The following is a 27,011-nucleotide window of genomic DNA, read 5'->3' as shown; positions in this document are numbered from 1 at the left end:
CCAGGTTAGTCCATGTATTGGTGATGCTGATTATACTACTAAGTTCAATTTGTTCACATTTTTTTACTCAGCAATTTTCCATTTATAGTTGTAAGCTTAGTGGGTGTCTAGGATTTTGTTTTTGTATTTTTTGGCCAGTCCCGGGGCTTGAACTCAGGGCCTGAGCACTGTCCCTGGCTTCTTTTTGCTCAAGGCTAGCACTCTGCCACTTGAGCCACAGTGCCACTTCTGGCTTTTTCTATATATGTGGTGCTGAGGAATCAAACCCAGGGCTTTGTGCATGCAAGGCAAGCACTCTACTGCTAAGGCACATTCCCAGCCCTAGGGTTCTTTTCTTGTGTGTCTTTTTAAATTCTCTCTTGTTCTATGTTTGCTAGATTTTGGTGTCTGTATTATTTGGCAATTGGTTACTAAAATGAGTTGAGAAAAACTTGTGATTTACTTTTCTTTTGTCAGTCCTGGAGCTTGGACTCGGGGCCTGAGCACTGTCCCTGGCTTCTTTTTTGCTCAAGGCTAGCACTCTGCCACTTGAACCACAGTGCCACTTCTGGTCATTTTCTGTATATGTGGTGCTGGGAAATCGAACCCAGGGCTTCATGTATACAAGGCGAGCACTCTTGCCACTAGGCCATATCCTCAGCCCTGTGATTTACTTTTATGCTTCCAATTTTAACCTTTTGATTTTATTATTCCAACTGTAATAAATTTCAACTGCCAATCCTAAACCAGGGGCCCAATTACCTACTCGACTGGTTCCTGGTGGCTGGAGCACAGGGGGTGAGTGGATCGCGGGCCACGGGGAGGCTGCTTCACGTGGCGAGCAATGTGCAGTCTCCAGGGGACAAGCGGAACTTTCCCCCCCCACATCTCGGCCAGCACGGGCGAGGAAATCTCCAGGTCTCCAGGTCCACGAGGATCTGGATTCCTTTCCAAGCTGCGGCTCCGCCCCGCGGGCCCCCATCCCAGGAGTTGGGCTGCCAGTTCCGGGCGAGGGCTGAGGGGGAGGAGCTGTGGGCGGGCCCATGAGAAAGGGGGGCGGTGGGCGGGGTCTTTGGGGGAGGGGCTGCCTGACGGGGCGGGGCTTAGGGGGCTAGAGCCTGGCTAGGAGGAGTGGGGTCCCAGCAAGGAGGGGCGGGGTCCTGAAGGATGGGGTGTGGCCCTTCAGGGAAGGATGTGGCAGGGCAGGATGGGGCGGAGCCCAGGGAGGGGCGGGTCCCGTGGGCGGGGCGGGCACAGCAGGCGACCGGGCGCGGGCTGGGGGCGGGCCGGGGAGGGGGCTGTGGCAAATCCCGGTGGGACCGGAGACCATTCCACGTTTGCAGACGCTGCGCATCCGCCGGACCCACGCACCCGCGCGTCCCCACTCCTCACCCGTCGCCCGATGGCATCCGGGACCCGGCTCTGGCGGTCCCTGCCGCCGCCTCTGCTCCTGCTGCTGCTCTGGGTGACCGGGCAGGCGGCGCCCGTGGCGGGCCTGGGCGCCGATCCTGAGTTGCAGATCGAGCGGCGCTTCGTGCCCGAGGACTGCCCGCGCGCCGTGCGCAGCGGCGACTTCGTGCGCTACCACTACGTGGGCACCTTCCCCGACGGCCGCAAGTTCGACTCCAGGTACCGCGCCGCCGCGCCCCTCCGGCCGGCTGGCCTCTCGCAGCCCGCCCAGGCCCCGCGTCCCTGCCTGGAGGCCCTGGTCCCGGCCCTCGCGGCGGGGTCGCCCGGCCCCCTGGGATGAGATCTCCAGCTCGGTGACTTCGTGTAAAATGGCCCCCGGCCAGGGAGTAGGTGCCGCCCTATGTCCCTGCGGGACCCCAGCATCTCAGTCCGGGCGTGTGGGAGCCCTGCCCTTAGTGGTCTGGGCCTGGGCTGGGCGAGCACAGCTCCCTCTTTGTGGAAAAGCAGACGTGAGAGGAGGTCCCCGAAGCTCTCGAGGCCGAGGCCGGGGAAACTGGGGTAAAGGCTGAGTGGGATGGGACCAGGGTCCCTGCCCCCCTCCCGTGGGCCGTCCTGAAGCTGCGGAGGCAGAGGTGCATGGTCCCAGAGACACTGCTGTACCCAGTCCTGCTCGGGGTCCTAAGGCCTCAGGATCATTTCCCCCCGCTTCCCAGTGTCTTCCAGTGTAGTTTAGGCCACGCCGGCCTAGGTCCCCACATCCAGCTGGCCTCGGTCGAGCTGTGTTCCCCAAGACTTCTGTTGTCAACCAGGGTCCTAGCCAGCAAGGGGCCCTGAATCACTCCAGTTGTAGAATGCTGGGCTGAATGCAGCACAGACAGAACACTGACTGCCACCTCTTTGAAACTTCTCAGTTCTGCACACAGTACTACGTGGCACATGAGCAGTGCTAAGAGATGGCATCCTGCCGTTTTAGGCACCTCATCCCTGTAATCCTGGCTACTCTGGAGGCTAAGGTCTGGGGATCTGCAGGGGAAGAAACAAACTCTGGCAGACAAATCCAAGAGATGAAAGTGGAGCTGTGGCTCAAGTGGTAGAACACCAGCCTTGAGTGAGAAAGCCAAGCAAGAGCAAGAGGCCCAGAGTTCAAGCAAAAAATAAAAAGTAGAGATGGCATCCTTACTATTTACTGAGGGCCTTGTGCATCCAGAAAGGGGCTCTACCTCTGAACCCCAGCCCTCATCATTCTTACTACTGCTTCAGGTTGTTGTAAAAAAAATTCATTAAGGGACTGGGAATATGGCCTAGTGGTAAAGTGCTTGTCTTGTATACATGAAGCCCCCGGTTGGATTCCTCAGCACCACATATATAGAAAAAGCCAGAAGGGGTGGTGTGGCTCAAGTGTTAGAGTGCCTTGAGCAAAAAGAAGCCAGGGACAGTGCTCAGGCCCTGAGTTCAAGCCCCAGGACTGGCAAAAAACAAAACAAAACAAAAACCAGTTGGAAGTTCATTCAAATGTTATTCTTATAAAATTCACCTACTGAGAATGTACAGTTGGGTGTTTGTTGGTGGTGGTCATGGGGCTTGAACTCCAGGCCTGGGCACTATCCCTGAGCATTTTTGCTCAAGGCTAGCACTTGAACCACAGTTTCACTTCTGGGTTTTAGGTGGTTAATTGGAAATAGAATCTCATGGACTTTCCTTCCTAGGCTGGCTTTGAACTGCAATACTCAGATCTCAGCCTACTGAGTAGCTAGGATTACAGGCATATGCCCAGCAGTTGGGTTGTTTTTTTTTTAAGTATATTCACAGAGCCATACAAATATCATAACTGTCTACTTCCAGAACATTTCTATCATTCCAAAAAAGAAATTAGGCACTCCTAATTCAGCAGTAGCACCCCACCCCCTTCCTGAATCCTCCCCGCCCCAACCTCCTGAGCTCCTGTCAACCACAAATCTATGTGTTGTTGAGTCTGTTGCAGACATTTCATATAAACCGAGTCATCCAGTTTGTGGTGTGGGCATCTGACTTTTTTCTCTTCATATAGCTTTCCAAACTCCATGTATATTTGGCACCCGCCAGGACCTCAGTCTCTTTCTTTCTTTTCTTTTTTTTGTTTGCCAGTCCTGGGACTTGAACTCAGGGCCTGAGCACTGTCTCTGGCTTCTTTTTGCTTAAGGCTAGCACTCTACAATTTGAGCCACAGCGCCACTTCTGGCTTTTTCTGTATACGTGGTGCTGAGAAATCAAACCCAGGGCTTCATGTATAGGAGGCAAGCACTCTACCTCTAGGCCATGTTCCCAGCCCCCCTCCACTCCCACCCCTAGTCTCTTTCGTGGCTGTGCATAGGATGCTCCACTGAAGGAATGCCCTGTCTCCTCTTTCAGGATTCACCCATAGGTATTTGGTGTGTACTTAGTCCTTCATTATGAAGTGAGGTTCATATGAACGTTGTGTGCAGAATTTTGTGCCCAGGCATGCTTCAGTTTCTCTTAGGTTTATATTTAGGACTGGAATCGCTGGCTCAATTTAACTTTGTGAAGGACTCCTGTCATCGTTTCCTCTTCTGCTTCTGTTCCCTCCTGCCGAATTCTTCACACCTTGTTCATGTTCACACTTTCATTTGTGTTTGGTCACCTTACAGTAGTGGTAGTGTCTTTTTGCTTTCTGTGGTTGTTATATGTTTTGTGTTGTTGTGAGGCTTGACTTCTGGGCCTGGGTGCTTCTGTTCCTGAGCTCTTCAGCTCAAGGCTATTGCTTTACCATTTGAGCCACAGCTCCACTTCTGGTTTTCTGGTGGTTAATTGGAGATAAGAGTCTCACAGACTTTCCTGCCTGGGCTAGCTTTGAAAATGTATCCTCATTTCTCAGTCTCCTGAATAGCTAGGATTATAGGTGTGAGCTACAGATGCCCAGCAGTGGTAGTGTCTTATATGTCTGTGATCTGCATTACCCTGACATTGAATTAGAACAGTGTCTCACATGTTCATTGGCTGTTTGTATATCTTCTTTCATTTGCTCCTTTTGTTATAAAGTAAGGGATGCTGGTTCATCCGTGTAATCCAAGCTATTCAGGAGGGAGAAAGTCTGTCTTTTCTTTTTTTTTTTTGGTACTGGGGATCGAACCCAGGACGTTGCACTTGCTAAGCAAGCGCTTTGCCACTGAGCCTGAGGGAGAAAGTCTGTAGGCTCGCAGTTCTGAGGCTAGCTCCAAGCAAAAACACGAAACAGCCCTCAAAATAACTAGAGCAGAAAGGGCTGAGGGTGTGGCTCAAGTATTAGCTTGCTTACCTTTCAAGCTAAAGGCCCTGAGTTCAAACATCACCACAATAATAACAATAATAATAACAACATAGGCCCTGAGTTCAAACATCACCACAATAATAACAATAATATTAACAACATAGGCCCTGAGTTCAAACATCACCACAATAATAACAATAATATTAACAACATAGGGAAGACTTCTTTCCTGAGCTGATGGAATCAGTAATCCCCACTAGAACAAGTTGTGCTCTCTGTGGGCAGCCACCAATGTGAGGCAATGCAGGGCAGTAGAAAGAGCATGTTGGTGCCACTCTCCTTCATCAGACATTCATGTGGTCTGCCCTCAGAGAGATTAGTACTAGTCCTGTGTGTCCTCTCCACCAACCCTGCCATTCACTGCCAAAGCAGTTACAAAACAGTGTTATCAGTCTTGTAAGAAGAGTGTGTGAACTCAAGTTTATGTCTAGTCCCCACCTGTGCTTGTATTCATTCATTTAATCTCAGGGGGGAGGGGAAGGGGGAAAATGAGGGAGGAGATAACAAATAGTACAAGAAATGTACCCACTGCCTTATGTATGAAACTGTAACCCCTCTGTACATCACTTTGACAATAAATAATTATTCAGGAAAAAAAAAATCCATCTCAGGACAGTGAGGAAGACATCTCATTGCAGTGAAGTGGCTAAGAGGAGCCAGCCACAGTACCTCACTCCTGGAATCCTAGCTCTCAGGAGACTGAGATTTGAGGACCATTGTTTGAAGCCAGCCCTGACTTTAAAAGTCCGTAAGACTCTTAATTTAATCTCCAATGAACTTGTAAAAAGCCAGAAGTGGAGCTGTGGCTCGAGTGGAGTACCTTGAGTAGAAAAAAAAAAAAAAAAAAAGCTAAGGCATGAGACTCTGAGTTCAAACCCTAGTACAGCCCACGTATGTATACCCACACACACATGCACACACAGTTAAGAAAGCCCAGATGACCTGTCCAAGAAACCTAAGTATTAGGTGGTGCTGTGTAACTTTGAACCCAGGGAGTTTATGACCATAATCTATGGTCTGTAGTCTACCCTTAACTACAGAGGACAGAAAGGCAGGGAGCTAGGAAAACATGGAGAAGGCTTGACTGCAAGTTGTTTGTGTGCAAGGGGTGGGTGGTCAGATCCTTCCTGAGGCCTGGGCTGAGGGAAAAGGCTTTGGGCTGAGGGGAAGATGTATTAGGGGAAGGAAGGCCGGTCAGACAGGGAAAATGTGGGTAGTGACAGAGGGGTAGAAGGGAAGGGAAACACAAAGGTGGAGCTAGCCTCTTTAAAAATGAAAAATGGCTGGGTGCTGGTCAATCACACCTGTAATCCCAGCTACTCAAGGAGGCTGAGATTGATCAATTCTAAGTTTTCTTATTTCTGCCTGGCTTTCTACATAGGATTCCATATTGAAGCAGATGCACTACTTCCTTTCCAGTTGGTAGGGTTTGTATTTCTTTTCTTTTTTAGCATATGTTAATTGCACCAGGGGGTTCCATCATGACATTCATTTGTTAAATTTTTATTTTTGTTGGTTGTAGAGTTTGAACTCTGGGCCTGGGCGCTGTCCCTGAGCTCTTCAGCTCAAGGCTAGTGCTCTACCACTTGTGCCATAGTGCCACTTCTGGTTTTCTGGTGGTTAATTGGAGATAAGAGTCTCAATGACTTTCCTGCCTGGGCTTGCTTTGAACCGGTATCCTCAGATCTCAGCCTTCTGAGTAGGATTACAGGCATGAGTTACTGACACCCATTATGACATGTTTTCTACACAGGCATACAATGACTCTCCATTGGCCTCACTGTCACTTCCCCCCTCAGTTGTCCCTCCTCTCAGAACATTTCAACAGGTTCACTCTTCATTTTCCTACATGCAAACTACTTTGACCCTGTTGGTGTGCCTGCAGCCTCTCCCCTCCACTGTTGTTTCTTTTTCTTGCTCAGTCGCACAGTTAGTACGTCCCAGACCAGAAATGGCACAGGTGGCTTCACTGGCTCGATCCTGAGTGAAAACACCTTAGCTTTTCACTGTGAGAGCAGTGTCCATGTGTGCAGCCTTTCGCGAAGCTTTCCTGGACTAGCCTGTGGGGTGTGGCCCACAGGGCCAGCCCTCTGCAGAAGGTGAGAAGGAACTGGACACCGGGACCAGCTGTCCGCGCCCTCATTCCAGATGCCAAGAGTGATTTTCATGAGTGCTGGGCTGCCAGCTGCCCACTGGTCAGCAGAAATGCTCTGGAGACAACTGCTTTTCCAAATGGTCAGACTTGAGGCAGTGAACAGTATCGGCCTCCATGGCTAGATGCTGAGTGCCTCTTTTGGAAAGTTCTTGTTCTAGATGCTCAGGCCATCAGGGATGAAGTAATTAAGAGTGAGGCCTCTGCGAGTTTTATCCACCTTGGAGAGGCTCTGTGCCAGGCACCTAGGAGTTGGACCATTCTGGGATCTAGCAGTATTTTTCCCACTTGGCTAACTGACCTGGGGGAAGTTTTAAACTTTTTGGTCCCTGCAACCTCAGAGGTTGCATGAAGATTAAACTAGGTAGCAGGTGAGAAGAGCATTCTTAGCTACTGTGCGTGTAAATACTATTATTTAAAACCTCCACTAAGTTTGGGAACTATTTTCAAGTGCCATGAAGGGTGTGTGTGTGTGTGTGTGTGTGTGGTTGTGCATGCATGCCAGTCCTGGGGCTTGAACTCAGGGCCTGTCCCTGAGCTTTTTTGCTCATGGCCTGCACTCCTTACTTGAGTCACAGCTCCAGTTCTGGCTTTTTGGAAATAAGAGTCTCACAGACTTTTGTGTCTGGGATGGCTTAGAACTGCAATGCTCAGATCTCAACTTCCCAACTAGCTAGGATTATAGGTATGAAAATCAGAGCCTGGTCGATGTGTCTTTTTTTTTTTTTTTTTTTTTTGTGCATGCTAGGGATTGAACACAGGCCTTGTGCTCACTAGGCAAGTGCTCTACCAGCCCTGAAAACTGTGCTTTTGGAGTCACCTTCTGCCTGTGCGTTGCTGTGTGCCATTGGTGCACCCCTGGAGTCTGGTTCTTTGTCTTAATCCCGCAGTCCATGATGCTTGTGGTGCAGTGTGCTACAAGCCAAGTGTAATTCAAGCTGGCATTCCAGGGCTTGGGGAGGCCCTGCGGGGAGGGGTGGAGGTGCAGAGTTGGCTTGGCCATAGAGCTGATTAGAGCTTTGTCCTCTGGCTAGGCCTGAACTGGAAATCCTGCCTTCTGCTCATTGACTTTGAAGAAGAGAAGGAAGGCTATTCAGATCTGCAGAACGGGGCGATGGAGATGGTGGTGGATCCCAGAAGCTGCCCTGACTTGCTGAGGGTTGGGGGAAGTTGGGGTGCAGAGAAGATAGAAGAAATTGGCAGAGAAGGGCAGCAGGTCCTGATGGCCTGAATCCTGCAGCTTTGAATTTGCTTGCACAAGTAATTATAGGGTCATTCTGAATCTGAAGAGAGAATTGAAGAGAAAATATAGCTAGTCACCTGGAACCCGCTGCCCATAGATTACCACTGGCAAAATTTTCATGTACTGGGTATGTGGCTTAGTTTATATAGTGCTTGCCTAGCATGCATGAAGCCCTGGGTTCAATTCCTCAGTACCACCTAAATAGAAAAAGCTGTACGTGGCGCTGTGGCTCAAGTGGTAGAGTGCTAGCCTTGAGCACACGAAGCTCAAGGACAGTGGCCAGGCCCTGAGTTCAAGCCCCAGGACTGGCAAAAAATAAAAATAAATATTTTTTCATTTACTGCCGTGTGGGGTTTTCTCCTGCCAATTATGAATTATGTATCTATCTATCTATATCTCATTTGTATCTATACTATATATATTTCTGTATCATCTATCTAGCCATTTATCTATATATCTATTGTCTTTCTTTATTATCTATTAACCTATAACTGAATACCTGTTATCTGTATCACTATCTATAAATAAATGGGGTAAAATCTAATCCATACATATGGATTAAGTATATAATTACTTACACCATGTTTCTGTAACCTGTACTTTATCTTATTGAATATGTCCTTCCAGTCAATAAGTAGAAATCTGTATTATAAGATGGTCACTGAGTATTTTATTATAGGTCCTCCCTTATATGCAGTCAGAGCCATGCCCTCAAACTTCTGTCCATTATTATAAATCAAGCTCTGAAGAGGGTTTTTTAAATTCATTTTTCTTTTTCTTTCTTAAAACTTGCAATCTCTATACTGTTTTGGCAACTCAGAGCCTTATACTTGCTAGGCAAAGTGTTCCACTACTTCCACTTTTGCTGTACCTAATTTTTTTTTTTTTTGCCAGTCCTAGGGCTTAGACTCAGAGCCTGAGCACTGTCCCTGGCTTCTTTTTGCTCAAGGATAGCACTCTACCTCTTGAGCTACAGAGCCACTTCTGGCTTTTTCTGTTTATGTGGTGCTGAGGAATCAAACCTAGGGCTTCATGCATGCTAGGCAAGCACTCTACCACTAAGCCACATTCCCAGCCCTGTACCTAAGTTTTGTATAAAGCCTGGTGTTTCTGCCCAGGGCCAGCCTAGTCCTTGATCCTCCTCCTCCCTCTGGGCTTGAGCAGATGGAATGAGAGATGGGAGCCATCAAACACAGCTTTTTCTTGTTAAGAGAGAATCTCATGACTTTTCTTCCCAGACTGGCCTCAAACTGCAAAGCTCTCAATCTGTCTCTTAAAAATGAGGATTCCAGAGGTGAACTCTAGGCCTGGCCTGAATGAGTGAACTGCAGTTGTTGTCTTATACAGGATCTGAAAGCACCTCACTGCCAGTTCATAAAATATTGGTTAGCAAGCCTGTGCCTTCTGCTTCTTTCGTGTGTCTCTGCAAACACCAGGCACAGTGTCAAATGGCAAGCCTTCACTTGTTGACTTTGACACTGCGGGTGAGCACAGGCTGCAGTCAAGCTCCTGCCAATTTATCTCCTGCCCTAGGCTGAGACTCCTGTCTTTCAATACCAGTGAGTGGTTTCAAGAAGTCCTTAGACTCTCATTACCTGTGTGATAACTGTGGCAGTGACCTGACTCCTATGCTTGTAGCAACTTCCATGTTGCTGGAGTTTATGCTTTTCTTTTTCTGTCTTCTGGTTGTCAGCTATGACAGAGACTCTACATTCAACGTGTTCGTGGGGAAAGGACAGCTGATCACAGGGATGGACCAGGCTCTCATTGGGATGTGTGTAAATGAGAGGCGATTCGTGAAGATTCCCCCAAAGCTAGCCTACGGAAGTGAGGGCGTGTGTGAGTTCTCTCGTACTTACTTATTTTCTTGTTTCCATTTCCTGGAGTTCATTTTGATAAAAATTATTTCATATGATCAAAGTTGTTTGGTACTTGTAAACACACCTGAGAAACAACCAGAACACTCTTGAGACTGTGGCTAACCGGACAGGAGAGTTTTGGAGGCTTTAAGAGAGGAAAATGAAAAGGAGTGAAGACAGACACAACTGACATTTCTATTTTAGATTTCATTTCTTCTAGAAATGAAAGAAGGTGTCATCGATATGATCATGTCCAGTGGTGTCTTTTATGAGAAGAAATGTTGTGTTTTTTCTTTTAGTTTCATTTGAAGAGAAGATGGGTCATTTTGGAATTGCTCATCAGTGACCAGCTTGAACCCTTTGGGTTTCCATTCCTCTTAGCAATGTCCTACGTATTTATTTGTGTGGCCTGAAAAGCAGTAGTCTCTAAGTGTGAACTCTCTTTCATTTCTAGCTGGTGTGATTCCCCCAAACTCTCTGCTTCATTTTGATGTACTTCTGATAGACATTTGGAATGCAGAAGACCAGGTCAAGATTCACACTTATTTCAAGCCCCCCACATGCTCTCGGACGATCCAGGTGTCAGATTTTGTTAGGTACCACTATAACGGGACATTCTTGGATGGCACACTGTTTGACTCCAGGTAAGTCCTTCTGTTCATAGTACCAATTGAAATGCCCCTGGGTTCCTGAGTCTTGTCTACATTCTATGCCCATTAGGAAGCCAGAAACAGGACCCGTCTGAACTTCCACCACTATTAAACTTCTCTATGTAATACTTTTGGGTAGTGTCTTATATTCATGGTGCCAGAATCAAGGTTTAGTACACCTTAGAGAACTCTAAAGTATTACCTAATTTAACAGTATTTTGAGACTTTATCATTAAGCAAAGAGCCATATTTTTTAGTAGATTCGTGTGTTTGGCTCATTTTCATATTTTTCCCATGGAGGGAGGACAGGCAGAAATAAAGCTCTATGTAGGCTAAGCTTTAGACTAGATTTTGTGTCATCACAGTGTGCTTGACTAATGGAATAAGCTTGTCTGTGGTAATCAGTCACTGATTGAAATCTGAGCCTTTCCTTTCTTCTTCACTGGGCTGCCTTCTGTTGTTTGGGAGCAGTGATCTCCAGAGATGGTTGTGGGCTTGTTCACCTGAGGTTTGGGTAACAAAATCCTCCCTGAAGGACAAACTGGAAACCCATACCGTGGAACTCTTTTCCTTTCTCATTGGCTTTCAGTCACAATCGCATGAGAACCTATGACACATATGTGGGCATTGGCTGGCTGATTCCTGGCATGGATACGGGGCTGCTGGGCATGTGTGTGGGGGAAAAGCGAGTCATCACTATTCCTCCTTTCCTGGCCTATGGAGAACAAGGAGATGGTGAGTCCTCCTCCTTCTTAGGGATTGATTCAGTGGTGATCCCATGGGACCCACTGCTGTCTAATCTAGTCTTAATCTCATGGGCCCCACTGCTTTCCAATATTGCAGCCACTTGATACACTCAAGTGACAATTTGCCTTTGTTGGGCACGTGACAGGTGGCTTCTTAGAAGAAATGTGGGCAGAGTACCCTGCTAAGAGAGAATTAAAGTTTTGAATGATTGTCATAAATATATGCCCATTCTCCCTTCTCTGAGGTCTGAGTTCTTTGCACTGCTATTCTTCACCAATGGAAGTTCTTTCACCTGGTCTCAGACCCCTTGTGTTTTCATCCACATAACAAACAAGATGCTCAGTCTTGGGCTGGGAATATGGCCTAGTGGCAAGAGTGCTTACCTCCTATACATGAAGCTCTCGGTTCTATTCCCCAGCACCACATATATGGAAAACGGCCAGAAGGGGCGCTGTGGCTCAGGTGGCAGAGTGCTAGCCTTGAGCGGGAAGAAGCCAGGGACAGTGCTTAGGCCCTGAGTCCAAGGCCCAGAACTGGCCAAAAAAAAAAAAAAAAAAAAAAAAAAATGCTCAGTCTCATAGGAAGACCACTCTTTGTCTTAAATAATGCTTAGTAGCTTAAATATTTAAAATAAGTAGCTTATATTTGAATACTGCACTCAGGTATTCAAATAAATCTTTAAATGGCTGAATATATCTTGGGAAATACGTGTGTGTGTGTGTGTGTGTGTGTATGTGTACGTGTGCGTGCTAGGGCTAAACAAATGATAACTATAGGGTGTTTTTTTGGTGATGTCAGTGGTAGCGTGCTTGCCTAGCATGCATGAAGCCCTGGGTTCTGTCCTAGCACCACAAAGGACAAAAAAGAAAACCTTTGTTCCTCTTTGAGAGCCAGAGTACAAAGGATTAACCTTCTCAGGTATACATCAGCTCCAGGGATGGGGCACACTGTGTGTTCCAGAGGCTGGCTCAGGTGCCTGCTTTCTGAGGATGTCATTGTGCTCCAAGGGGAGGGAGAGACACCTGGGCTGGCACACCACTCAGGATGCCATCACCCTCTTTGTGCACTGTGACAAATGGCCAGCAGGGAAGCAGTGGGTTTGGCGTCATTTGCCAGCTGGTGGAGATCTTTACAGAACACTTGTGCCCTGCTGCCAGGCATTGCCCTTTGGCATTGCCCTTTGCAGAAACTTCATCTTGAGTTCATTTAAAGATGGGCTCTGCTGCTGCCTTTCCAGCCAGTGCCATGGGTGCCAAGCTCTCGGGGTCCCATCTGTGAAATGAAATTTGAAGTAGATACTTTAGACAGAGAAATTTTGCTGTATGATGTCAAAATTGCCACATTTCCCCCACTTTTCTCCTTTATGCTGTGCTTTACCTATGATTAACTCCATATGACAAGGAAAACAATTCTTATTAATAACTGTGTGTGTGTGTGTGTGTGTGTGTGTGTGTGTGTGCGTTTGTACCAGTACTGGGGCTTGAACTCAGGGCCTTGTTTGGCTTTTTTGCCCAATGTTGGCACTCTACCACTTGAGCCACACATCCACTTCTTGCTTTTTGCTGGTTAATTGGTGAGAAAGTCTCTCAAATTTGTCTGCCTAGTCTTGCTTTGAACCATAATTCTCAGATCTCAGGCTCATGAGCAGCTAGGGTTATAGATGTATGCCTCTAACACCCAGTTAACATTATTTTTGAAGAATCCTTGGTATTTTTGATCTGGGGTTCATTAAATGCCCCAGATAGGGAGTCCAGAGCAATAGGGGGAGGGGTGGATGGTGTTCAGTGAACACCCCCTTTGCACCTCCAGGTTCAGGGAGATAAAATCACTTTTGGATTGTGGGTGTCATTTTTTTCCTTTTTTGTAATCTAGCTTTGGTTTTGTTTATATCTTGCTGTGGATAAAGCACTGAATTTTCCACTTTGCCTTTCCAACACCTTGGCTGTGATCATGAAGCCTATAGGGACTATGGGAAAGTGAGAGGAGGCTTGGAAGTTTGAGGAAGAGGAATAGGGTGGATGTGTGCCACCATTCACAACACAGGTGGGCATGGAAGGCTTCCCAGAGACACATTGTGCAGTTAATTCATCAGCTTGGAGGCCTGGCTGTTGGTGGGTGTCAAGAGGCCCCATGAGTGGGGGTTCTGCAGAACCAGCACTCCTTTAGGGCCTGCATTTTCCATCTGTCCACACACAGAACCCCCAGGCCTGTGTAAGTGTGGGTGCACATGGCATAGAGCCACTCACCATGGGTATAAGCAATGGAGTCACAACACGCATGGGTGAGCATGGTGAGACACAATAGTCAGACCCCCGAGGACCCCAGGACTTGGAATCCCCCTTGCCCTTGGCTGGAGAAGGTCAAGGGCCAGCACCAGGGTCAGTGCATGGTGGTGACCCAGCCCCAGCTTGGTGCAGACGTCTCTCGTCCTCCGGCGGGTAGGGAAGGACGTCCCTGGACAGGCGTCCCTGGTGTTCGATGTGGTGCTGCTGGACCTCCACAACCCCAAGGATGGCATCACGGTGGAGAACACAGAGGTGCCTGCGGACTGCGTGCGGCGCAGCCGGAGCGGAGATTTCCTCAGGTACCACTACAACGGCTCCCTGCTTGACGGCACTGCCTTTGACTCCAGGTGAGGATGTAGCCCCCAGATCCCAGATCCATAAAGCCTGGCAGCCTTGCTGGTCCCTCTTGGTGTTAGACTTCCAGTTTATGTGCTCATCCAAGAGCCTTGCAGGGATTTCCTGTGGTAAGATTTCACTTGAGCCAGGAGCAGCGGCTCAGACCTGTAATCCTAGCTACTACACACTGAGATCTGAGGATCCTGGTTAGAAGCCAACCCAGCCAGGAAAGTCCACGAGACTCTCATCTCTAATTAGCTACCAAAAAGCCAGAAGTGAAGGTATGGCTCAAGTAGTAGAGGGCTAGCCTTGACAAAAAATGGAGCAGCGCCCAAGCCCTGAGTGCAAACTCCATAACAAAATGACAAATAGCATATACACAAAAAGGATTTCATTTGAATAATACACTCTTTAGTCCTAACAGCTTGTCTTTCATTTAAGATTTTTGTTTTGAAAGAGCATCAGTCATGTGATTCCAAATCAAAACAAATATGAGGTCATGGGGAGGGGGCAAGCAGACAGATGGAGAGAGGCAAGGTGTGTGAAAGCAATTTAATATTCAGCGTATATATGTGGAAATGCAACCAGGTCATGTGAGGGGATTGGTGGAGTTGGGAGAGGTGGGGGAAATGATGACTTGATCGAGATGCAGTGTACTCACAAACTGATCTGGTGATTTGAAACAGCTTTCTACAGCTACTTAAAGATAATAGATACAAAATCAATATGCTTTATGCCTGCCCATCTGCCCAGAGTCCCTCTTCCTTCCCCTAGAGTTACCATTTTATTAACAACCCTCTTTATTTGTTTCTGATTTATTAGTTTCTTTATGGCATACAGGATGTCATATACGTATAATATCTAACAAAGCATTATCTCTGTTATATAATAAATAAAATTGTGTAGTAACATCCTGTTAACCCTTTATTATCCTCACCCCAAGGTGACCAACTTTTAAAAACGTCAGTTAAGGTTCGATTCCCCAGCACCACATATATGGAAAATGGCCAGAAGGGGCGCTGTGGCTCAGGTGGCAGAGTGCTAGCCTTGAGCGGGAAGAAGCCAGGGACGGTGCTCAGGCCCTGAGTCCAAGGCCCAGGACTGGCCAAAAAAAAAAACAAACAAAAAAACGTCAGTTAACTTTCTCTGTGTGCAGACAGCCCTTTGTGTTGAAATCTTTAATCTATCTGGATTTTTTTTTTTTTTTTTTTTTTTTGCTCAAGGCTAGCACTCTGCCACTTGAGCCACAGCGCCACTTCTGGCCATTTTCTGTATATGTGGTGCTGGGGAATCGAACCCAGGGCCTCATGTATATGAGGCAGGCACTCTTGCCACTAGGCCATATCCCCAGCCCATCTATCTGGATTTTTAAAATTATGTTTTTATTATCTTTAGTTGTACAAAGGGTTACCATTCAACAAGTCTGTTTATAAGTATAATGCATCTTGGTTTACAGTCACTCATTTCATCTTTCTCTCCTCTCCCTTCCAACATCTAGACATCTTGGTGGCATCAATTTTTATGACAGAGAACCTTACTTGATTTGGCTAGCTCGGTTTTCCAACACCTGTCACTTTCCCTTAGTGACTGAGGGGTGTTCTATAGCAAATTTAGTTCCTACATGGATTTGGGGGGGTCTTGCTCTAGGAGTGTTTCTGCTCCCAGGAGGAGGGGCTCCTCCCCAGATCCCTCAGGGAGGAGTCTCCACAGTCTCTGGAATGAAATTGTCCTCAGACTTGTGCTGCTCTACTGGAATCAGTGTCTACACCTGCACTGGGGATGTGGCTTCTTGCTAGAGCATTACCCTAGCTTGTGTGAAGCCCACACACTAGCTCACTCACACACGCACACACACGATTCATATCTCCTATATACAGATACTCTTCTCTAATGGCTGGAGACACTGCCCTGTGATCTCTTAGTTTCCATGAAGACCTACCCTTGGTTTTTCATTAAGGCAGTGCTGGCTTCCTGTGGTTCCCTCTCACAGACCACGGTGCCTCTGTGACTTGAGTAGAGCGAGGTCTGCTCCTGTCATTGTCTTGGAAGCACATGTCACCACCGTGGCTTTACCTGTTCTGAGGTCTGGAGACCTCTGTGGTGCTGATGGTTGAAATGGCACTATGGTATGCTGTGTGACTGCCTGGTTGTTTCCATTCTCTTGTAGCTACTCGAGGAACCGCACCTTCGACACATACATTGGGCAGGGCTATGTGATTCCTGGGATGGATGAAGGCTTGCTGGGCGTCTGCATTGGGGAGAGGAGAAGGATCGTGGTCCCCCCTCACCTGGCCTATGGAGAGGAGGGGAGAGGTGCGCATCACCTGCCTTTCTGCTCACTGGCTGCTCCCATCTTGCTTGGCTTCTACAGACAAAACCATGGGTTAACATCCAACTTAAGCCTTGATTGCCCATGTGGATTTAGTTTCTGGAATGTTCTGTTGTATCTCCTGTTTTACCAGCTCCATCTTTCTTTTCCTTCTGAAAATATTTAAGTCTATACCAAAGTTGCAAGTTGTGAATTCCATTCTGTTCCATTGACTGGTTATATGTTGCTCAATTTTTGTTCTCTTTAGCTTTATTTATCTTGCTTAGTTGAAAAAACAGAATCCTTACTTGGGTGAGAGGCCTGGTGCTTGCTGGCTATGGCTTAGTCCCTGTCTTAGGTCTCACGTAGGCTGGGAATATGGCCTAGTGGTAGAGTGCTTGCCTCGTATACATGAAGCCCTGGGTTCAATTCTTCAACACCATATATATATATATATATATATATATATATAGCCAGAAATGGTGGTGTGGGTCAAGTGGTAGAGTGCTAGCCTTGAGCAAAATGAATCCAGGGACAGTGCTCACACCCTGAGTTCAAGCTCCAGGACTGGTGAAAAAAAAAAAAATCTTAGGGCTCTCACTCTGGTCTTCAATTTTGCTGTCCAGGAACTCCATCTGCCTGTCCATCAAGGCGTCTTTGCTTTTTTTATGACGCGGTGGTGGGGATTCTCAGAGAATCAGATGTGCAGTGAATCAGATGTGCAGAGCTTCTGTTCACACATGCTCGCATCCTTGCCCCACACCCATTGGATGCCCTCTGTGCCTCAGAGTCAGCCAGGCACCTGGGAGCTGACATACAGCCAGCTAGATAGTCACCTGAGTAGGTGGGCATCAGCCTCCAGGTTGATGTTTTTGCTGGCAGTGCTCAGCACAGAAGCTGAGTTAGTCAAATTCAGTGTCAGCCTCGCTGCATCCCTAAGTCTGAAAGGCCACCATCACTACAGACTAACAGTAGTGGTACTGGGATTTGAACTTAGGGCTTCCCGCTTACTGGGCAAGTGGCTTGGTAGACCACTGGAGCCACACCCTCAGCCATCTGTGGCCAATTCAGCTGGGACAAACAGGCTACAGTCCTGCATTTGAGTCCAGAGTATGCCTCCATTTCCTTATCTTCAGAATGAAGACTCAGTTCTTCTGATGGTCACTGCTCCATTCTGGTGCGTTCCTCACCGGAGGCAGTCAGGTCACAGTGAGTGGTGCTGGGTGCTGTGGCCCACAGGGCTCATTCACTGAAGTCTCTGTGTCCTCAGGAAACATTCCAGGTTCGGCTGTGCTGGTGTTCGATGTGCATGTGATTGACTTCCACAACCCCTCTGACTCCATCAACATCACCTCCCACTACAAGCCCCCGGACTGCTCAGTGCGGAGCAAGAAGGGTGACTACCTCAAGTACCACTACAATGCCTCCCTTCTGGATGGGACTCTGCTGGACTCCACGTAAGCCTCCTGGGGCAGTGGGGGGCTGTGTCCTTTAAATCCTCCTGTCTCAACCTTCACAGTGCTGGGGTTATAGGCGTACACAGCCATGTCTGGCCTCCCAGGTTAGTTCTTACCCTGTGGAATTACCTTTCTATAAAGCAGATCTTGTGCAACTGTGTTTAAAATTGGCCCTTGGATAAACACCAGGGTCTCATTGTCAGCTAGCTCTGCTTCTGGTATGTGTGCAGGTGTGTGTGTTTGTGAATCTGCTTTCCAGGGCTGCCTGTATGGTGGTGCAAGTTGTGTACTCTTCTGGCCACCTTCTGCCTTGGCTGTCCCTTTATTCCTTGAAAGAATTAACTGCTTCATTTTCTGAGTTCATATTCCCATCAGGGCTCCTAAAGTGGGGAGAGGGTAGATGGGAGATGGGGGCAGGAACTGAACAAAGGCATTCCTTCTGAAAATCAAGGATACATTTGCCTGTGCAAATGGGAACACTGGCCCCTGGAGGGGGGCTCACCCTCCCTACATGGCACTTGTCTCTCTTGGAGCCCTTTGGAGCAATGTGCCTTTGTGTGGCTCGAGGTCTCCTGGGGATAGACAGGAGCCGGTTATCTTGGAAGAGTCTCCTGTAGGACCTGCTTGTTCCTCTCCCAAGCACCCTAGGTCCCAGAGGCTGGCTGATCTAACCCATGTCTCTTGTCTCTCTTTCAGGTGGAGTTTAGGCAGGACTTACAACATCGTGCTGGGGTCTGGTCAGGTGGTCCTGGGGATGGACATGGGCCTCCGGGAAATGTGCGTGGGTGAGAAGAGAACTGTGATCATCCCACCACACCTGGGCTACGGGGAGGCCGGCGTGGGTGAGTACCACACTTGGGGTACAGGCTGTGCTTCGGGGGGCTAGAGCTAGAACTGCCATATGCCTCTCCCACTTAAAACCTATTCTTTCTTCCTTTTTTTTTCTTTGGTGCTGGTCCTGGGGTTCAAACTCAGGGCCCGGGCACTGTCATTGAGCTTCTTTTACTCAAGGGTAGTACTCTATTATTTGAGGCAACTTCTGGCTTTTTTCTTTCTTTCTTTTTTTGTAGTTAATTGGAGATAATAGTCTCAGGGATTTTCCTGCCCAACCTGGCTTTGAACCATGATCCTTAAATCTCAGCCTTCTGAGTAGCTGTGCTTTCTGGTTTTAAGTTGCCTAAAGAGCCCTGGTGCTTATGCTTGGTGCTTGTGAGCTTGTGTAGGAACAGCAGGGAAGCCAGCTGGTTGGTACATGGGAGTGGGCGGCAAGGCAGCGCTGCCCCTTGCTGCAGGCAGTGACCTCCTCCCTCTGGCTCTGGCTTGGACAGGTGGATGCCGAAGGCCAGGGCTCCTTACATGTCAGCCAGCAAAGTTTGGCAGAGTCAGGTCTGGTTCTGGGAAAAAGTGACTACTCTGCATTTTCACGGGGTTGTGTCCTGCTGCCTGACTTAGCTGAGGTGTGGCTTCCCCAGGGAACCAAGAACACTACTCTCTGGGGTCATCACTACAGTGGGAAGTGTCAACTTTTTTTGAGAGGATCAGTACTAAGGTTTGAATTCAGAGCCTTGTGCTTGCAAAGCAGGCACTCTATCACTGAGCCAGATGCCTGTCTTTTTGCATAAAGTTGTTTTTCAGAGAGGGTCTTGTCGTTTTTTGCCAAGTTGGCCTCAGTCACCATCACTGTGTGCATATAAAATTGAAACCCAAGTTGCATGAAACGACACTTATCTTTTCTGAATGCTATTTTCAGGACCTAGTTCATTTTATTCTTTTACCTGGAAAAGCAAGTGCAGTCTCCTTACTTCTAGGTTAGTGGGAGCAGTGGGTGGAGGGACCTGCTGGGTGCGAACCCATGCTGTCTGCTTCTCCTCGAGCAGATGGAGAGGTGCCAGGCAGTGCTGTCTTGGTGTTTGACATTGAGCTGCTGGAGCTGGTGGCCGGCCTGCCTGAGGGGTACATGTTTGTGTGGAATGGGGAGGTGTCCCCCAACCTCTTTGAGGAGATCGACAAGGATGGAGATGGAGAAGTCCTCCTGGAAGAGGTGAGCAGCCTGAGGGGTGGAAGGGCTTATACCAGGGCCAGTGACTCAGTTCAGCTGAGAAAGGGAACAGGGAGGTGCAGGGGGACCCCATCCTTCTCTGTGGATGTACTGCACTGACACACACCGTAGTCCCAGCTCCCTGGCTTTTCCTCTGGGCATTCTTGTGCATGCTCCAGCCATTCATTCAGCATCCGATTTCCTTCAGTTCCTGTCTTGTTTTTTGTTTTGTTTTTGTGGCAGAGTCTCATTTTCTACCAGAGATTCTCGTGCCTTGGCTTCCTGAACTACAGGTGTTCCACACACCTGGCTAAACTTTTTAAGAGACAGGGTCTCACTATACTTCTCAGGCTAGTCAGAATCTCCATGCTGCCATGATTACAGGAATTTACCACTGCCCCCCAGCTTTCCTTTTCTTTTCTTTCTTTTGTTGTTGTTGGTTGTGGGGCTTAAACTCAGAGCCTGGGTGCTCTCCCTGAGCTTTTCTGCTCAAGAAACGCGCTCTGCCACTTTAAGCCACAGCTCTACTTCCAGTTTTCTGGTAGTTAATTGGACATAAATGTATCATGGACTTTCCTGCCTAGGCTGGCTTTGAACTGTGATCTCCAGATCTCAGCCTTTTGGGTAGTGAGATCACAGGCATGAACCATCAGCACCAGCTTTCCATCCTTTCCTAAGACCCCTTCTGGTAAGCTTTTGTCCTATGATGCTGCTGTTTTGTTTCTCAGAGCCCTTTACTTCCATATCCAGTGCCTCCTGTGCTGCTGAGCCTGAGATCAGTCCTCTATCCTCCGTCTACTCTTACTTTAGCACCCCTGATTGTCCCAACTTCCAGAGGATCTGGCTGTCTGTTATCCCCTGTGAGGCCCAGCTGGGCCTGGGCTGTTCTGCTCCACATGGGTCCTCCATCTGAGGGCTGGGTGTCCCAGTGCTTCAGATGTGGAGCTTGAGCCCACATGTCTATACCTATACAAGCTTGACATCAAATTCACTACAATGCTGGAGTCCCCCTCTACCCCCACCCCGCGCCTGCTTCTCCTTTACTTCCTGTGGCCCTCAGCACAGCTCTGTCCTGCAGCTGATCAGGTGACCACACTGTCATCTGGCCATTCTCAAAAGTTATCTCAGGGCCTCACAGAGCTGCAAGGCCTCTGCCTCCTGCCTGTGCTTCATCTGTGTCCTGGCTGGGCCTTTGTACCAGCCATGTTCCTAGACCCTGCTCCAGACAGCATGTGGCTCATTCTCTTAACTCCTTTAGGCTTTTGCACATCTCCTCCGACTGCAAGATTTTATCTCCATTCTGTGCCTGAGCTTTGGAACAAAGTGTGCCATTCATTCACTGATTGCGCTCATCTTTTCCCCCTGGAATGCCAGCATGTGCAGGGCATTTGTTCATTTGTGTCCTGATCAGTCAGCCCCCAGGGTCCACAGGGGTGCCTGGTACATGGTGGACATCAGTAGGTTTGCACTGTGTGAGTGAATGAATGAATGCAACCCTGATCTGAGTGGCTAGGACAGTGGGCAGCCTGTGGGGTGAGGGGATGCTCCGGTGGCCACTGGTGTGGGGGTCTTGTGGGAGCAGGCTCTGGCTCCAGCTGTGTCCCCTGGGCTATGTTGGGCCTGGACTGTGATTGGAATGGTTCTGTGTTCTCAGCCACTGTCTTGCTTCTGCCCTGTCCTGTCCCCAGTTCTCGCAGTATATCCACGCCCAGGTGGCCACTGGCAAAGGGAAACTCGCTCCTGGTTTTGAGGCTGAAATGATTGTGAAGAATATGTTCACCAATCAGGACCGGAATGGCGATGGGAAGGTCACGGCTGAGGAATTCAAACTCAAAGACCAGGAGGCCAAACACGATGAACTCTAAAGCTACCATGAGCCCAGTAGAGCCAGGGAGTGTGTAACCTAAGCCACCACTGTGGCAGAATGCAGGGAGGGTGAGGGCCTTGGTAGCAGGTAGGCCACACAGACCTGGTGCAAACTTCAAACTGGGGGACACCCGTGAGAACCTTAGCTCATGGGCAGATCTGCAGGGGCCTTAGGCAGCTGTGAAAAGCACTATGAAGGCTTTTCTGGCAGTCTCAGTCTTCTGGGAAATTTTGTTATTAAAGGAAAATAGGAACAGGTAGAAGTTTCAATTTCTTGGAGGAAACAGAATGTCTTGTCCAGCTCTCTATGTAAAGTGCTTATTTTTTTTTTTTAAACTTCCCCAGTGTCTTAAAATGTTCTCTCCATGGACAGAAGAAGCCTGCATGCCTGTGAGATTCTTGCCCTGCCTCTGGCTTTTCTGTGTTCTGAAATCCTCCACCCTGCCCCTGCAGCCCCTGTTCCCCACTCATTGAGAATCACATCCCACCTGAGCATTCCCTAGCTGGCAGGTTATCCGGCCTCCTGCAGACAACTCCATGGACAAACGAGTGGCTGTGATGCTGCTGTTGCTGTGTGGAGAATCTGCCTGGCTCTCTCCTCCCTAGAGCCCTCTCCCACCTGGGCTGTGTGGCCACTCAGCAGCCTCACTGGGCTGGGATGAAGGAGACCTTTTCCTGCTGCTCCTCTGCATCCTAGAGGATGGTTTGGGGGCAATCCGGGTCACTCCACTCTGCCACAGGAAGGCAGTAATACTGTCTGCTGGTTGCTTTTCCCATCATGCAATGGTCACATGGCCATCGTCACATCACACTGTGCCTTTCTCCTGTCCTTCTGTGGTGTGGCACCACCCCCGGGAGTCAGCCATTTCCTTTGGAAACTGCCTTTTTACTGAGGCTTTTGTGCACAGATGTAGCCTTGAGTTGGTTTATGGAAATGCTGCTTCCTCTAGTGGAATAAATGTTGGAAACCTGACCTTGCTGACAGAAAATGTTGAATCACATCATTTCATTGTATGACATTTTATTTGGAGGTACAGACAGTCCCTGGAGAACCCAGTGACCATCAGAGCCAGCCAGGCACATGACTTCTGTGCACGTGCTGGAAAGAGAGTGATGCCTACGTGGGGGTGCAGGTCACTTGGGGTCCTGAAGAGGAGTTCTTGAAAATTTTGTGAAAGTGAGGTGGGGTTCAGGATACCAGCAGGATAATGAGGGCAGTGTCGGTTATTAGGTTGTTCACCCTGACCTAAAAGACAAGGAGAACTGGGCACCAGTGGTTCAGGCCTAGCTACTCCTAGCTACTCAGGAGGCTGAGATCTGAGGATCATAGTTCAAAACCAGCCTAGACAGGAAAGTTCATGAGATTCCTTATCTTAAACGAACCATCAAAAAGCTGAAAGTGGAGCTGTGGCTCAAGTGGTCGAACACCAACCTTGAGTGAAAGAGCACAGGGACAGAGATTGGGCCGTGTCAAGCCTCAGGATAGGTCAAGAAGAGGGCAAGGCTGCCTTGGAGGAGCTTGAGGGGCAGCCATCCAAGGACCCAAGCTTACCAGTGCGGCTGAGGTAAGTACAGATGCTAGGCCCTCCTGTCCTCCACCCAGCTTCCCCTCCCTACACAATGATGCCCTTTCCCACGTCTAACCTCCTATCTTTCTGTCCTACCCTTCATCCTGTCCACCTGTCTTCCCTCCATGTTTCTACACCCTGCTGCCTGTCAGTCCTGCTGCCCTTCCATCTCTCATTCTTCACGCCTTCCATCCATCTACCCTTTTGTCCTTCCACCCACATGCCCTTCTCTCCTGTCCCTGTTCCTAGTAGTTGAACCCCATCCAAAGCCAAAGGGAATGGGCCTCAGAGGTTGGCCTCTTTGGTGCAGAGGAATGTGAAGAAGATCTGAGCTATGGGTTGAGGTGCTGGTATTGAGGCTTGAAGTTAGGGCCTCATGCGCTCCCTTGGCTTTTTCAATCTAGGCTGGCACTCTACCACAGCTTCACTTCCTGCTTTTTGGTGGTTAACTGGAGGTAAAGAGTTTTATAGACTTTCCTGCCTGGACTGGATATGGAACTGAATCCTCAGATCTCAGCCTCCAGAGAAGCTAGCGTTACAGGTGTGAGACCTTGGTACCTGGCTAGTATCTTTGGATACTTGACTCTTAAGTTCTTGAATACAAGTACTCTAAACACCTGTGGCGTGGTGTAGCTATGACAAGGGGACAACCCCACGTGTGGAAGCTGAGGGGAGGGGCCTCAGGGAATACCAGATTTCAGGGTACTCAGCATGGGAGGTGACTGGCTGACCCTGACTTCCTCAGGTTAAGATTACAATTCATGTTTTGGGTTGGGTGGTGGTTCAGGGGCAGAGCGCTTGCCTGGCATGTGCTAAGCCTGGGGTTTCGTCTTTGCATCACAAATAATTTTATAAAAAGACAATTGCAGGTCTTAGCGTTTTGTACACTTACACCATTTTTAATGGTTACATTATGCAGGCCTTTGGAAGGCATCCAGGATGACAGTAGAATGCTGAAGTCAGATCTCCCATTTCTATTGTGTTTTTTTTCTATGTGAAAAACCTTCCAGTAAGTCCTGACATTTCCATGCACGTTACCTGCTTTCCTGTGTTAACCTGAAACTTGAAGCCTTACACATGCTAAGTACACACTTTGTTTTAGGGTTTTTCTTTTCCTTTTGCAGTGCTGGGTGGGGCCCTGGGTCTCTAGCTTGCTAGACAAGTACTCTACTATTGAGTCACCTCTTTGGTGCAAGCTCAACCTTAGAAATACCTAAACAAGGTCTAGCCTACCTTTTGCTCTTTCGTATTTTGTTTCATTGTTTATGAAAAAAGAAATAGTGGAGTAGGGGAAAGGCTGCACTTCCTCCTCTTCCTCAGGACCACCATCATGGTGGAGGCCAGGAGCCAACCAACATGCCATGTGATCACAACTCAGATGCCAGAGCAAACCACTTCGTTGCCCATGGCTTCCGAAGTTCAAGGTCAGAGGTAGAAATGTATCATGGTGGCAAATCTAAGCCTCTAAAAGGCAATTGTGGAACAGCAGCAGAGATTTTAGAATGGAAGCTGGATTGGTTCCTATTTCCCTTTGCAAACGCACAAGGAAGTACTCTCCAGAGGTGTTTAGTGGGGAAGAATCATTTTCACAAGCCTCAGTATTTTCTGAAGGCCAGGTTGAATTTTCCTTGCAAATCCCTTTTGGACTTACACTACATGACTTTAAACAATTATGTAAAACAAATAGCCACTACAACAAGGATGTTAGGACTCACCTGTCACAGAATGAAGGAAGGAGGAAGAGGAGGGATCAGGAAGCAAACCCATGGCAGGTGATAGGTACAGTAATGGCTGAAACATATAGCTCAGATTGCAGAGATGAAAATGAAAAGGCTTTGCATGTCCATATGTGTATTGTCACTGCATAACATGGAAAACCTGCAACACTCAGAAACATGATTGGCTATGTTCCAAACACACCTGCCAGTGTTTCCTAGGAAATGGTGACTGGTTGTGTAACACAAGCGCAGGAGCTGCTGACACCCATGGTCATCACAATCCACAATGGAGCAGCCACACTACAAATCATGCAGCTTCTCACCATTTCATAACACTTCTACAAACATCCCTGTGGTTGAAGACCTCGTGATACCTTTAAACAAAAGGCTCATTCTGGATAAGTGGGGAAATACCTTTCTAATTTTGGCTTTAAGTTTTTTAAAAAAGCAGTTTTTAAAATGTGGCGAGGAGTGTCTTGAGGTGGGCAAGAGGAGTTTCCAGCTGACGAACTGACAGGTCTGAAAGCATTTCAACCATATAGTGAAAACTTCAAGAGCAAAACCACATTATAAACAGGAGTCCTTCAGCACAATGGATGAGGCAGTCCATAAAGCTGTGCCTGAGGCCTTCTAGAAACACACCTGTTATAGAATCTTCTGAAAAATAGAGTTGGCCACCTCCAATGATTCATCTTTGACTAAAACAATATCGTAAGAGTCCATGTACTTTTCCAAAAGCTCTTCTACCTAATCAAGAGAATAACAGAGATAAATCAGCACAGCGAGCAGCATACAATGTGCATATTAATCTCATAAAGGCAGAGCTACAGAATGTAGCAAATGAAATTCAAGTGCATAAAACTTTCCTCAAACTTTTAAGGCTGATAGATGTGTTTGACACATTGTACCTTTTCTTCCAGAATGTTTTTTTCTCCTGTCCATGGGTCTTAACCAGGCATTGCTGATTGAGGGAAACTTGAAAGTCTTAAGACTTCTTTTTCTTTCTGAAGGCTTTCGCTCTACTACTTGAGCCACAACACCATTTCCAGTTTTTTGCTGATTAACTGGAGATAAGAGTCTGACAGACTTCCCTGCCCAGGCTGGCTTTGAACTCTGATCCTCAGATCTTAGCCTCCTGAGTAAGATAGGCATTAGCCACTATCACTGGCTGGAGACATTTTTGATCTTGGTGAGCAAGGCGCATGCCCAGCACCTGGAGCCATCTTGGAGATGAATGCCTCCCATGGCCAACGCTGTGGCTCACTTTGCTGTCACCAAAGCAAAGAGGTTACATAAGTGCATGCTCATGCATCTTGAGCAAGTGCCATATTTTTTTCTTAAAAAGAAGTTGCAGACCTGACACTCACCCGGTCATTTAGATAGCCGATTTTCAGGACATGCTGGACATTGGCGACCCCATCCGCCATTCGCAGGTCCCCCTGGGAGTCCCCCAGCAGGATGACGTTACTGTTGTCCTTCACTTGGCCGAAGTAGTCACTATGTTTCAAGGCTCCATCGTGCTTGTTAAATACGTGGATCAGTTCTCCCTTAAACCCCCTCAGCACCCCCTGTCAGAAATACAAGGTTTCTGAAATGACAGCTTCCAACTGTCCTATTGCATAGTTCTTAATAAATTCACTAAGATTCCATCTATGTATAAACTTCTCTTTGACACTAGAGGTCTCAATGCTAACTAGTCACCACACTCATGAGTGTATGGTACTGTGAGAAGAGTTTCTTTTCCTTTTCTTGTGCCCATCCTGGGTCTTGAACTCACAACCTGGGTGTTCTCCCTGAGTTTTTGTGCTCAAGACTGGTGCTCCATCATTTGGAGCCACAGCTCTACTTGTGGTTTTTAGATGTTCAACTGAAGAAAAGAGTCACACAGACTTTTCTGCTCAGGCTGGCTTTGAACTAGGATCCTCAGATCTCAGCCTACTGAGTAGCTAGGATTACAGGCATGAGCCACTGGTACCTGGCTACAAATAATTTGTTTTCTAGTGACCACTCTAAATGGCAAAACACAATGAGCTGAGAATTCAACTATCACTTATTCTGTATTTTATTTCTAATCACAAAGTCCCATTTTAT

General features: G+C 47.9%; 2 protein-coding genes across 4 annotated transcripts in view; one reads left to right on the top strand and one right to left on the bottom strand.

Moving 5' to 3' along the window:
- The first annotated feature begins 1,265 nt into the window (after positions 1 to 1,265).
- Positions 1,266 to 22,607, top strand: Fkbp9 (FKBP prolyl isomerase 9). Its single transcript, XM_048339496.1, has 10 exons — positions 1,266 to 1,608; positions 9,782 to 9,927; positions 10,402 to 10,591; positions 11,187 to 11,332; positions 13,787 to 13,976; positions 16,133 to 16,278; positions 17,544 to 17,730; positions 18,427 to 18,572; positions 19,608 to 19,771; positions 21,457 to 22,607. Exons 1-10 carry the CDS (start codon positions 1,382 to 1,384, stop codon positions 21,631 to 21,633), a joined length of 1,719 nt encoding a protein of 572 aa, XP_048195453.1. The 5' UTR covers positions 1,266 to 1,381; the 3' UTR covers positions 21,634 to 22,607.
- A 2,429-nt stretch (positions 22,608 to 25,036) lies between these two features.
- Nt5c3a (5'-nucleotidase, cytosolic IIIA) overlaps positions 25,037 to 27,011 on the bottom strand; it is a 48,166-nt gene continuing 46,191 nt past the window's right edge. For all 3 annotated transcript variants that reach the window (XM_048339497.1, XM_048339499.1, XM_048339498.1), the window contains 2 exons: positions 26,288 to 26,488; positions 25,037 to 25,667 (listed from right to left, as the gene is read on the bottom strand). In XM_048339497.1, coding sequence (XP_048195454.1) covers positions 25,566 to 25,667; positions 26,288 to 26,488 — 303 coding nt within the window. In that variant the 3' untranslated portion in view covers positions 25,037 to 25,565. The remainder of the gene's footprint in view (positions 25,668 to 26,287; positions 26,489 to 27,011) is intronic.

Source organism: Perognathus longimembris, chromosome 2 (assembly GCF_023159225.1).
Source record: "Perognathus longimembris pacificus isolate PPM17 chromosome 2, ASM2315922v1, whole genome shotgun sequence".
Classification (NCBI taxonomy): Eukaryota; Metazoa; Chordata; class Mammalia; order Rodentia; family Heteromyidae; genus Perognathus; species Perognathus longimembris.
Note: the sequence above shows the minus strand (reverse complement) of the source record. Positions and strands in the feature narration are given on the sequence as shown.